Genomic DNA, 12168 nt, shown 5'->3' with positions numbered 1-12168 from the left:
TGTGGTACTGTCGTTTCTTGGAGATAGAATGATTGTGTCGACAGTTAATAAATGTCCAAAGTTCTGGTTAGCAGAAGGTCGTGGTGAGTTATTGCTCATTGTCAGGGTGGAGTGCAATCCATGGGTGTACCATGTTTTCTATCTGCAATCCGGCAGTTCGAAGTGGATGAGGACTACTAGCCTTGGTGGTTGCAGCTTGTTCTTTAATTTCCATGGGTTTGCCGGTTGCCTTGGGCCAGATCATCCGGCAGTTCGAAGGGACTGCTTGTACTTCACTGGGTGCTCTGGGAAGTGGAGCGAGTATTCTTTGGTTGATGGGGCTTATCATGAATTCGTCATCGACTGCCCAGGGCGAACAGAGCATTGTGGATCTCCGGTTTGGGTCCTTCCAAACATTTGTTGATGCAGTACAATGGGGTATCATAACTGTCCATAAATTCTCAAGGTACATTTGCTCCCTAGTGCAGTGACTAGTTACAGTTGTTTAGTTTGACATTTTCTGTTTGTTAATCAAAATATTCAAATGACTGTTTAGCAGTAAATCCAGAAGGATGAGTATACGTATTCCCCTTGCAATGCTCTGGTGTTTGTTCTCTTATCTATCTACCCAGAAAAGAGTCTAGTGTTTATCATGATAAGGTGGGGTGTTCTCGGAGTGTTTGACTCGACTAATTCATGGCGTCGTGGACCTGACAGGCCTGAAAGCAATGGCATGTGAGTACTAGTAGCCCACACCATTCAGTAGCCAAACCATGGCAGAAGTGGGTGATGGTAGGAGTGATTTCTAGATATGCCTTTTATTTGTGAAGGTCGTGAGTCCAATGTCGATGCCATTGTTTAGCTAACTTGTCACTGTCTTGGAACGTTGGTCAATCATGTTTTGATAAGTAATTGTGGAAGGTCGACAAGAAATGTAATTTTGCTTCTGCAAAGATTACATTGATAATCTTCTGTTTTTGGGGTGTGAGTGTGATGTGCCTATGGCAGTATGTTTGGAGTACTGTTGTTGTTGCTCTGTATGTGGATGAATTACCCTGTAAGATGAGGATTTATGTGCCTGGGTGTTGAGTTTTTGTGGGCAGGGGAGATGTTTAGTTTCTGCTGAAAGTTATAGCGTTGCTTTGGGCTCGTCGTTCTTGCTTCAGTAATATATATCCTGCTAAACCTAATGTTGCTATTTCCATGATGTTCACATGTGCTGTCTTGGTCTGCTTTGCAGAAGAGAAATCAACCTGTCTTGGTTGATCGAAGTTGCTATTGGATATTCTAGTACATGCTTTGTACCTGTGGTCTGTAACATGATGATGAAGAGAATTGTGGTATTTTGGTAGGCTGGTTAGTAGTTCAGCTGCTTGGCTAGTACTTCCTCCGTTCCTAAATATAGTCTTTTAAGAGATTTCATTATAGACTATATACGGAGCAAAATGAGTGAATCTATACTTTAAAAGGTGTCTATATACATTCGAATGTAGTCTCTATAGTGTAATCTTTAAAAAGACTTATATTTAGGAACGGAGGGAGTACTAGTTTCTCTCGCTTCACTGCACACGCTTTTTTCTTAAACAAACAACTCTGCGTCTATGAAGGGAAGTTGGCTGCAATGAGCTCCTGTAATTTCCCCCAAAAGAAGTTTTGCTCATTGACTAAAGCACACAAATGTAAAAACTAAAATCAGCAGTTGAAAAGAACTGGCATATAGGAGGTAAAATGCCATTAAAAATGCTAAAAATCTTAGAAGAAATGGCCTTGCATACTCTCTCAATTCTCAAGTGCCACATGCTTTCGTAATTTCTCTCATAGAAAATGGAGGCAAGCTGCCTCTTACCTAAATGTTTAAAGCTATCTTGAAATTCCAGCTGATGAGGTGTAATCTTGTAGTACCTCTGTACCAAAATAGAAGACCTTTTTGTAGTTTAATTTGAACTGCAAAAGCGTCTTATATTTTGATACTGAGGGAGTAAGATTCTAACCTCCCTAGAAATGCTGGCTCTTAGGGTGTGTTTGGTTTGGGAACGAAGTGGAAAGGAATATAATGGCTCCATTCCACTAGAATGGGTCGGTTCCGTCCTTACGTTTGGTAGAAGGAATTCAGAGGAATGGAATGGTTACATTTGGGTGTTTGGTTTATGAGATGGAACCGAATGGATTTGTTCACCGCACTACTCAAATATTTACATCAAATACAAACAACACACATATACAGAGGTAAAATATCATGTAAATACAAGGAAATTCAGGAGGTAAAAAATCAGACGAGGATGTCGCTGGGCGTAATGCGGAGGACGAGGATGTCTTTTTTTTCAAAAAAAAGGAGGCGCTGCAGGCGCGTGTGGGCGGGGATGCGCTGTGACTATCGGTGGAGAACGAACGCCGGCGTAGGAGACATGCGACGACAGAGGCAGGCTATGGCGGCGGAAGCCATGGCCGGCGGCGCAACGGTAAGAGCGTTCAGGCGGCGTGGAAGGAAGGGTCGGGAGGTAAGGAGGAGAGAAAGGGAAAGAAAGGAAAGGAGCAACGGCACGGCGGCGTTGCTCACCGTCGTGTATGGGTCGGTCAGGTGAACCTCGGGAACAAGGGCAGCGGCGGGATTGGGAGGAGGGGCTAGCTCGGTGGCGTGATTTGGGGGAGGGGCGAGGGCGAGGGAAGCGCTGGGTCAGGGCGAGACAAGGGACAGACCTCGCGCGCGAGCCGTTCCGCGTGGTACCGCCGATTTGGAGGAATCACTTGGTTCCGCATATCAGGGGTATATTCCCTCGCGAGGAACCATTCCGTTCCCTCTCTTTCGCAAACCAAACGCTGGAATCGCTGCCAGGTACGGGACTGACCCGTGACGTTCTACTTGATTCCACGAACCGAACACACCCTTAGTATGTCAGGTTTGGGGGTCGTTGATGGGCCCACTTGTAAGGGAGTGAATTGATGGGTGATTCTTTGAGGTCCACTTTTAGGTGAACGTGGTGCCAATATGCTGATTTTTGTGTTACATGCAAGAACAACACAACCACACATAATAGTTTCAACTTTGATGAAACACGCAACGAAGTAATCAGTCATAACATCCCTCCTAAAAAAGATCGGTCTAACTCATGATTGAAGGACAACGAGGCAAAGTGCACGTCACCCCATACATGTATGCAAGCAAACACTAAAGGTGTTAAGATGTTTTTTTTGGCAAAGGCCAACCAATAAAAAGACAAACACCCGGCTAAGAAAAATGTTGCTCAATCCGATCCAAAATAAAGTGTCGTGGTTAACCAAGACACATATTTTGGATTAGAGGGAATATAACGCATCAAAATATCCCTACACCTATACCTGGCCATCCCTCGGGCCGGGCCTAACCAAGCCCGACGCAGAAAACCCAGGCCCGGGCGTCGGGCCTAGAAATCAGGCCCAAGCCCGACTCGTCAGTGTAAAAGCTCGCTGGGCCTCGGGCCAGGCCTCTTTGTTAAATCGTAAATATGGCGCGCCCGGCCTGTGAGCAACGTCGGGCCAGGCTTTTTCGGGCCGGGTTGCCCATGGCCAGGTGTACCTACACCATAGTAATGTTCGACACAATGCATTGGCGAGTTAACACGTGTATTAGGTGAGTTAAGAAAGCATCCTACTAGGTGAATAAAATACAATATAAATTTATTCTCAAATTTAGAAAAAAAATCATAGACATTCAATATGAAGTCAATAAATAACTAAGTTTTGGATGAACTGAAAAAGTGACATAAAATTTAGAATAAATTAGCAATTTAAGTTCATTTACGAGAAATGGGAAAATCATTGAAAAGATCAACACTGTGACAAGAGTGAGTGAGAGAAGATGTTTTAACATTCTTTTATGCTGCCTTAGATGAGCAAGTGGCACAAGAAACTAATAACACAAAGATCAACATGTATGACATCGATATTGCAATAATAGAGAAAAAAGCAACTATAATATGGTTGATCAAAGGAAGAGAAGATTATATAGTTCACCTCTGGTCATAGTTTCACAAAACAATATAGAAATACCACTAAAGATGTGAGACGAGGAGTAGAGGAGGAAAATCAGGAGAGGATGAACCTCATAATTTTGCATTACAATTTATAGGCTCTATGTCATCTTACCTCAACGCATACATTTCTCTCCATCATCCATATCGAGTGAGAAGAGTAAATATGGAAAACTAAAGCATGTGTGACGAAGTCACAAGTTTATATGGACTTTTCTGAACCAAGAGATGGGTTTGCCATAAAAGGTTATATGTAAAAGTAAATTAAATCTACAGGGACTATGCGTCAAGGTGAAAACCAGAACTACCACTAAAGTTGTAAACCCCGATGTCACATGAAGTTTTTCTCTTTTTTTGCGCGGAAGTTTTTTTTTTTGAGATTTTTACCGCGTCAAATTTTAAAAGTAGACGACCCAAGCCCAAGACATGATAGGCCCAGCCCGGCCTGGCCCATCAACAGGCCTCCTAAGCCTCTAACCCTACCCAGCATTCACCCACTCCGCTGCCGAAGCGGCGGCGAGGAATGGCTTCCTCAAAGAGGCGCCGGACGAGCACCTCGCCGTCGGCCACCGCCACCACCACCACCACGACCTCCTCCACAAACACCGCCTCGGCGTCGCCGTACTTCCTGCCGGAGCTGATCCCGTTGGTCGCGAGCCGGCTGACGACCCTCGAGGACTTCTTCGCCCTCCGCGCCGCATGCCGCACCTACCGGGATCTCCTCCCGCCGTCGCCGGCCAACCTCGCCTCCCAGGCTCCGCTCCTCCTCTTCCCCCGCATGGCCTCTGCCTCGGGGGCCCTCTTTCACGTCCCCCTCCGCCGCATCCTCCGCTTCCGCCTCCCCTGCACCGACCACAGCCTCACCGAGTTCTACTCCTCCGGCTGCCGCGTCGCCATCCAGGACCGCGACCGCTATGACACCCACCGCGAGCTCCGCATCCGCCACCTCCTCACAGGCGAGCGAGCCCGCCTGCCCGATTCCCCGGAACCGTGCTACTCTGAAGAAGTCGTCTTTTCTGGCGACCTCGTTGTCACCTTCAGGAAGCTCTGCCGCGTCCTCTACTACTGCCACATTGAGGATGATCACTGGCAGGCAGCGCGCTGCGATGTAGGCTACCTGGTTTACGATCTGATGTTCGTGAAAGGCACCCTCTATGCGCTGATTTACAATCACCCACATTACCGCCTCGCTGTCGTCGAGCTTGACAAGAACTCTGCGGTATTGTCGTTTCTTGGAGATAAATTGAGTGTGCCGGACGATAATTGTCCAAGGTTCTGGCTAGCGGAGCGGTGTGGTGAGTTATTGCTCATTGTAAGGGTGGAGTACAATCCATGGGTGTACCATGTTTTCTATCTGCAATCCGGGGAGGGGAAGTGGGCGAGGACTACTAGCCTTGGTGGTTGCAGCTTGTTCTTTAATTGGCATGAGTTTGCCGGTTGCCTTGGTCCAGATCATCCGGCAGTTCGAGGGGACTGCTTGTACTTCACTGGGTACGCTGGGAAGTGGAGCGAGTATTCTTTGGTTGATGGGTCTTATCATGAATTCGTTATAGACCACCCAGGGCGAACTGAGGATTATGGGTCTCCGGTTTGGGTCCTTCCAAGCATTTCCTGATGCAGTACAATGGGGTATCATAACTGTCCAGAAGCTCTCAAGGTACATTTGCTCCCTACTAGTGACTAGTTACAGTCATTTAGTTTGATATTTTCTGTTTGTTAATCAAAATATTCAAATGACTATTTAGCAGCAAATCCAGAAGGATGAGTTTAAATTAAGATTATAACAGAAGTGGGTGATGGTACAAATGATTTCTAGAGATGGCTTTTATTCGTCAAGGTCGTGAGTCCAATGTCGACGCTATTGTTTAGCTAAGTCGTCGCTGTCTTGGAACTTTGCCTGATAAGTGACTGTGAAAGGTTGACAAGTGTAATTTTTGCTGCTGCAAAGATTCCACCCCCCATTTTTTGAGATAGTGGAGCGCTCATGCCAAGTGGTGTCTATAACAGTATGTTTGGAGTACCGTTGTTGCTGTGCATGTGCATGGATTACCGTGTCCTGTTAAGATGAGGATGTATGTGCGTGGGTGTTGAGTTTTAAGTGGGCAGGGGAGATGTTTAGTTTCTGCTATAGTTGTAGCATTGCTTTGGGACTCGTTGTGAAGTCAGGAATAATGCTTGCTTCAGTAGTATGTATCCTGCAAAACCTAATGCTGCTATTTCCACGGTGCTCATATGTGCTGTCTTCTTTGTCTGCATTGCAGGAGAGAAATTAACCTGCGAAGCAAACTGCGCTTCGGGTTGATCAAAGTTGGCTATTGGATGCAACATTATTGTGGTGGCACCAGAAATCTTGGACAAGGGGCCGTTCTAGTATAACCGTATTTTTATTTTTCGAGATAGCGAACTGCTCATGCCAACTGGGGTCTATAACAGTATGTTTGGAGTACCATTATGATGTGTCTATAACAGTATGCTTGGGCTCTAGATGCTTTGTGCCTGTGGTCTGTATGTAACATGATGGTGAAGAGAATTGTGGTATTTTGGTTTGGCTGGTTAGTAGTAGTGCTTCATTCAGCTGTTGGGCTGGTACTAGTTTCTCTCGCTTTGCTGCACACGTTTTTGCGTAAACGAGCAACTGTGTGTCTATGAAGTGAGCTCTTGTAATTGCCTGGAAAAGAGGTTTTGCTCTTTGAGCTTCCTTAGGTTGTACATTAGTCTATTAGTTACTAAAGCGCACAAATGTAAAAACCAAAATCTGCAGTTCAAAAGTACTGGCATATAGGAGGTAAAATGATTGGAAGTGCTAAAATATGTTCATTCGGGTAAAAGGCTGCCCTTAGTAATGGAGCTATATCTCACTTTCTCTTCCAGTGCCCTTTATGGAACTATACACTTCTGAACATCAGATATTTACATGCCATCATACATACAATGTACATAAGAACTGTATTGAGGAACACATGAAACAGAGTTCTTCAATTCTGTGAAAATCTTTGAAGAAAATGGGCTTGCATAGTCTTTACTCTTAGTAATGCAATACCACCAGGGTATACCCCAAATATGTTCATTCGGGTAAAAGGCTGCCCTTAGTAATGGAGCTATATCTCACTTTCTCTTCCAGTGCCCTTTATGGAACTATACACTTCTGAACAATCAGATATTTACATGCCATCATACATAGAATGTACATAAGAACTGCATTGAGGAACACATGAAACAGAGTTCTTCAATTCTGTGATTCGGGCAAAAGACTGGTACTATTTCTCTTGCTTTGCTGCACGCATTTTTAGTTGTATATTACTGTAGTTCATTATTAAGTACACATGTAAAAAAAATGTGTGGTTGAATAGTACTGTCATATCTATACACTTGTAAACATCAGATATTTACATGTACATTTACATGCCATCATACATACATACAATGCACATAGGCAATAAGAACTGTATCAAGGAGCACATGACACACGTGTTCTTTAATTCTGCTTTTGGTTTGGATACTCCCTTGGTCCGAATATTGTTGACCCAACCCTCACATTTGTGCTGCCCAGCTCTATCTGAACACAGATAGCAAAACAGGAAATGTCAAAATTGCTTTGAGGACTAATGGAGGTCCAAGAATCGTACTATGTTTACACCAAAACTCTGGTTTTAATGGGATGGGATGTTCGAAAACCCCACATAAACATGAGAGATTAATGTTTTCTTACCGCTTGCTCAAAGTCACCGGACATTCCCATGGAGAGTTCAAACCGTTCTGTCGGTATCCCAAGGGCCTTGCAAACTTCAAGCTTACAATTTGCCAATGCCTGTATTCAGATCACACAAAACATCTTGTAAAAGTCAACCCAACACAGAAGGAGCATTCGTGATGACATCATAATAGAAAGCCACCTTAAAATTTTCCGGTGTTGAGGAGTAATCTTTCATCCCTATTGTCATGAGTCCTGACAGTATTAAGTTTGGGCAAGCTAGTTTCACATGCTTAGCAAGCTCCACACATTTAGAAGGATCGATACCAGATTTTGCTGAATGAAAACAGAAGTGTTACACCAGTGGATTCATCATCGCCAAGAAAAACATCTATAATATAATCATAAAGAAAAGCAATATATAACAGCATGGCAGCGACTTGAATCAGGAGAAAAGTTTGGCTATTTGTTATGGGCATGCTTCTGAAGTAATGAAACAAATCTAGCTATTTTATAACATGGCTTCTGAAGTAATAAAACAAGTCTAGAAATATTACGGCAGTTTAAAGATTGTATCATAAATGCAGTTAACTGATGTTTCGCAAATTACGGCAGTTTAAAGATATATCCTTGAACAGAAATTAAGTGACTGGGTCAATTGAATATCTTCTCTGTACTCACACTCTTCTCCACTGGTGTTTACTTGCACCATAACTTTCAAAGGCTCCCTCCCCAAGCTAACAACAGCACGATCCAGATGATTAGCAATCTGAAAGAATGCCAACATTATGTAATACTCAGACGGAGAAGATAAGGATGAACTCATATATAACAAATATGCTGTAATCAGTATTATCATCCTTTTCTGTAGATATACAAACACCATATTGGTTTAGATGCATTTAACTTTTAAACATAACGTGTGTTTGTTGCTGCTTGCTTACCTTTTCATTACCTACACCCTCAACCATGTCAAGATTTGGAACAGCAGCTGCAAAACGGTAGAAATAGGTAACTGAGCCCAAGCAGTATAGTGCCTACGATGGTTAATTGTTTAGAAAATTAGAACCATAAAATCAAAAGACACGTGCACTTACAGTGGCGTTCGGGGGTTGAGTTTCAAAATATATGTTATTTATAGTTGTGTTATAGCCTAATAAGTATGACAATCTATGTGCTTGAACCCCCAAGAGTGAAGACTAGAGAGCCCACAATCCAATTGACTGGAGACTGGACTGTCATGTGAATGGTTGCAGTAGAGACGTCATGTGATTTCAGGGCCGTACCCAGGAAATCTAGGCCCCGGAGCAAAATCACAATTTAGGCCCCATGTATAATAAAGCCAATAAAAATATTTTTATTAATCACTGTGTATTTTTTTTTGCGAAAGAATCACTGCGTATTTGTGGTAGTAGTATAGATTTTTTTTTTTAGCAATGTGGTAGTAGTAGTATAGATATTTCAAAGGATTACATCACACCAAAAGAAAAATCTTTGAGCTATTAGGATACTCAAGAAAGAATGACGAGAAGTTAATTTCCACGGAATTAATTCGGGGATTTGATTTGCCACTGAGCACTGAGGTCTCAAGGAAGACAGAGAAGAAAAAAAAACTTGATAAGTAATCTGCTTAAAGGGTTCTCCTTGCGTTATGTACAGAGAGACTGGTTTGGTTGTGGGGCCTCGGTCGGTGGTGGTTCCACGGTTTTTTTTAGAAAAGGAGGATGACCCCCGGCCTCTGCATCTGGGAGATGCATGCGGCCACTTTATTGATTATTCTCGAGGACCTTACAAAGTATTACAATAATAGGCCTGAATCCGCCATCTTGGCATCATATGCCACTACTCCTATCCATATGATGAAGGGGCGCTAGCTGGGCCAAATACCCAGTCCACTCACCTAAGCCTATCATCAAAAGCCAGAAGCCCCAGCCGAGCCACATACCGGGTCTGGGGCATGAACTGGTCTGACGCACTCACATGTGTCGCCGCCGCCATCTTCCACTGGTCCGTCTTCAGAGCAGATATTGCTTCTACCTTGCCAGGCCACTCTGCCATCGACGCCACCATGCCAGACAACAACCCCCTCCTGCGCGAGTCTAGCACCGCGCATCGGGCGCCGAGTCTCCACTGCACCACGCCGCCGAGATCCGCCGTCATCAATGTGCAGGATGAAGCACCGCTCCACCAAAAAAGCCGCCCACTGGTCCCTCGAACCCATGTACGCCTCCAAGAATGACGCCCCCAAGGAGGAAACGACACCAACGCGCCGCCGTCATCTGATCTACTGATCTAGGGTTTCCCCCGGAGGTAGTGGATAGAGGTCTGGAGCTTCTCCACGGCGAGGCCTTCAAGAAGGTAATGACACAAAGGTGCCGCCAACGCCGGTCTTGGCATCAAGCCGAGAACTAGGTTTTCACCCGGATCCGCTCAAGGAACCTCCATCAAGCATCGTGTGCACGGGTCGCCGCCGATCTGAGCCGCCGCACATTGAGGTCGCACTAACCAGATCAGATCTGTCCGGAGGGCAAACCACACATGGCGCCGACCCAACCCAAGCCCTCCATGCCGCCAAGGGCCAGAGGCGTCGGGGCCTCCACCACGCGCAGCCGCCCTGCCACCCACGCGGCCCAGGACGGCCAGCACCGCCACATCCCGTCGACGGCGCGCGCCCACCAGATCCGAGCAAAACGCCCCGATCCGCCGCCAAAACGGTCAGCCGCCGCTCCTCCACCGCGAGGAGAGGAGGGGACCGCCGCTCCCTAGGGCCGCCGCCCCAGCATCCCGCACCACCGCGCCATAGAAGATGTCGGAGGGCCAGATCCATGCCGGCGTGCAGCTCCGCGTCGCACGGCGCGCCGTCCAGGGCTGACCTCCATGCGTGACGGGAGAGGAAAGGCCCGCCGCCGCCAGCACCCGCACGGGCTTTGCCCGGCGGGGACGCCCAACGGCGGCGAGGGGGAGGGAGCAGGAGGGGGTGGCGGCGGGGTTAGGTCACCCGAGCCGCCCCCTTGGAGAGCGACGCGGGTGCGGCCTTCTGATCTGAGGTGGTGGTTCCACAATTGACTGCTATTTTTTTCTCTGTACAATTTCATTTCACGGTTCATTAGTTTGTGATCCACTTATTATTAATATGTGCTTAGAAAAATCAGGGGCCCCATAGTTTTGGGGACCCTGTGCAGCTGCTCCGGTTGCACATGCAGAAATACGGCCGTGTGTGATTTGAATTACTTGAATCACTTAATTTGGCTCCACCACTGCCGTGCTAAGTCTGAGTCTACAACTTATAACTCTTTTATGTAGCATTTGGGAAATAAAAGGTGCATGAACCAAAGAATAAACAGGCTGATAAAACATTATTACGAGAGGCAGAGTTAAAATGTGTTGATGTTCATAAATCAGTTTCTTATATCCTGAAGAGCACATGCATTATCACGTTGGCACTCGCCACTCGGTGAGCACATCAGTGATCAGTGGTACCAAGGTATGACAACCTACTAGTATCACTAAGTTTTTTTTGCGATCTATTCATCTTCAATCATGGTAGTACAATAAACACTAGAAATAATAAAATTGCATCCAGATCCGTAGACCACCTACTAGTATCACTAACTAATTAGCTAACCCTGCCGTTCCCCTACTTTGATAGCATATAAAAACACCAAATTGTCTATGTGAGATGTGGTCACAACCATTTGTCAAATCTTCCATGAAAACAGACGCGGCACGCCAAGGCAAAGCTTAACCATACCTACTAGCGATTTCACCTTGTTGCTCTGCAAGTGCCCGACGAAATGCCACCGGATGTCTTCCGGAAGCTGCACGCAGAAGACGGCAGAACAGAACTGAATCAATCAGCCAGCAAACAGATGGGGATCCAGTCGAATCCAATCCGGAGGTGGCCTCACCTGCGGCGCCTTGGTGACGAACTCCTGGACGTAGTTCTCGCCGAAGGAGCGGTGGCCGGCGTCGTAGAGCTGCCGCAGCAGCGACACCGGCTTGGTCTTCCCAATCGCCACCACCCGCACCGCCTCCGCCGCCCGCCCGGACCGCTCCGCCGCGCGCCCCGCCCGCGCGAGCACCGCCCTCATCGCCGCCGCCACCGGCGCCGCCGCACCCTCCGCCGCGGCCGCTGCCATCCTCCTCTGACCTCTCCCTTCTCCGGCGTCCGCTCGTTTTCCTGGTGCTGGTGGTTGCCTCGCTCCCTCCCACACAAAAGCAGAGCTTAGCCGGAGCGAGTGACGGGCCGAATGGGCCAGGCCGTAAAGAACATCTCTCTTCTTCGGCTGATTATTTGCAATGTGCAATTTAGGATGAGTCAGATTCTTACAAAAAACAGTTTTGCTGACTGAGACTTCGTTATGTCTCAGTCGATGCTATATTCCTTGGATCTTCCATGGAGGTTCGTATAATTTTTTCTTTCAGTTTTTTTCCTTCTTCTTATATACTACTATGTCACTTGGCTGAGACTTGGTTATGTCTCAGTCGACT

The 12168-nt window shown here is 46.3% G+C and overlaps 2 protein-coding genes across 3 annotated transcripts; one reads left to right on the top strand and one right to left on the bottom strand.

Annotated features, from left to right (window-relative positions):
• The first annotated feature begins 4485 nt into the window (after window positions 1–4485).
• LOC125527930 lies at window positions 4486–6686 on the top strand. The gene is made up of 2 exons (XM_048692432.1): window positions 4486–5643; window positions 6248–6686. Exon 1 carries the CDS (start codon window positions 4510–4512, stop codon window positions 5599–5601), a length of 1092 nt encoding a protein of 363 aa, XP_048548389.1. The 5' UTR covers window positions 4486–4509; the 3' UTR covers window positions 5602–5643; window positions 6248–6686.
• A 626-nt stretch (window positions 6687–7312) lies between these two features.
• Window positions 7313–11915, bottom strand: LOC125527932 (pyridoxal phosphate homeostasis protein-like). Of its 2 annotated transcripts, none has more exons than XM_048692434.1 (7): window positions 11586–11915; window positions 11429–11495; window positions 8622–8632; window positions 8359–8446; window positions 7880–8013; window positions 7696–7794; window positions 7313–7542 (listed from the first exon to the last, which is right to left on the bottom strand). In XM_048692434.1, the coding sequence occupies exons 1-7, from the start codon at window positions 11814–11816 to the stop codon at window positions 7462–7464; spliced, it is 711 nt and encodes a 236-aa protein (XP_048548391.1). In that variant the 5' UTR covers window positions 11817–11915; the 3' UTR covers window positions 7313–7461. The 2 variants fall into 2 exon arrangements, with proteins under 2 accessions (XP_048548391.1, XP_048548390.1); XM_048692433.1 differs by having other exon boundaries at window positions 8622–8668; window positions 11586–11913.
• Window positions 11916–12168: the final 253 nt, after the last annotated feature.

Source organism: Triticum urartu, unplaced genomic scaffold (genome assembly GCF_003073215.2).
Source record: "Triticum urartu cultivar G1812 unplaced genomic scaffold, Tu2.1 TuUngrouped_contig_451, whole genome shotgun sequence".
NCBI classification, from domain to species: domain Eukaryota; kingdom Viridiplantae; phylum Streptophyta; class Magnoliopsida; order Poales; family Poaceae; genus Triticum; species Triticum urartu.
The sequence above is the reverse complement of the archived record's forward strand: the minus strand, read 5'-3'. Positions and strand labels throughout refer to the sequence as shown.

Coding starts and splice junctions, on each gene's coding strand:
- LOC125527932 (XM_048692433.1), bottom strand. CDS start 11,816: ATGGCAGCGGCCGCGGCGGAGGGTGCGGCGGCGCCGGTGGCGGCGGCG. Junction 8,669..11,428: donor CAAGGTGAAATCGCTAGTAG/GTATGGTTAAGC, acceptor ACCGTTTTGCAG/CTGCTGTTCCAAATCTTGAC. Junction 7,795..7,879: donor CAACACCGGAAAATTTTAAG/GTGGCTTTCTAT, acceptor ATCTGAATACAG/GCATTGGCAAATTGTAAGCT.
- LOC125527930 (XM_048692432.1), top strand. CDS start 4,510: ATGGCTTCCTCAAAGAGGCGCCGGACGAGCACCTCGCCGTCGGCCACC.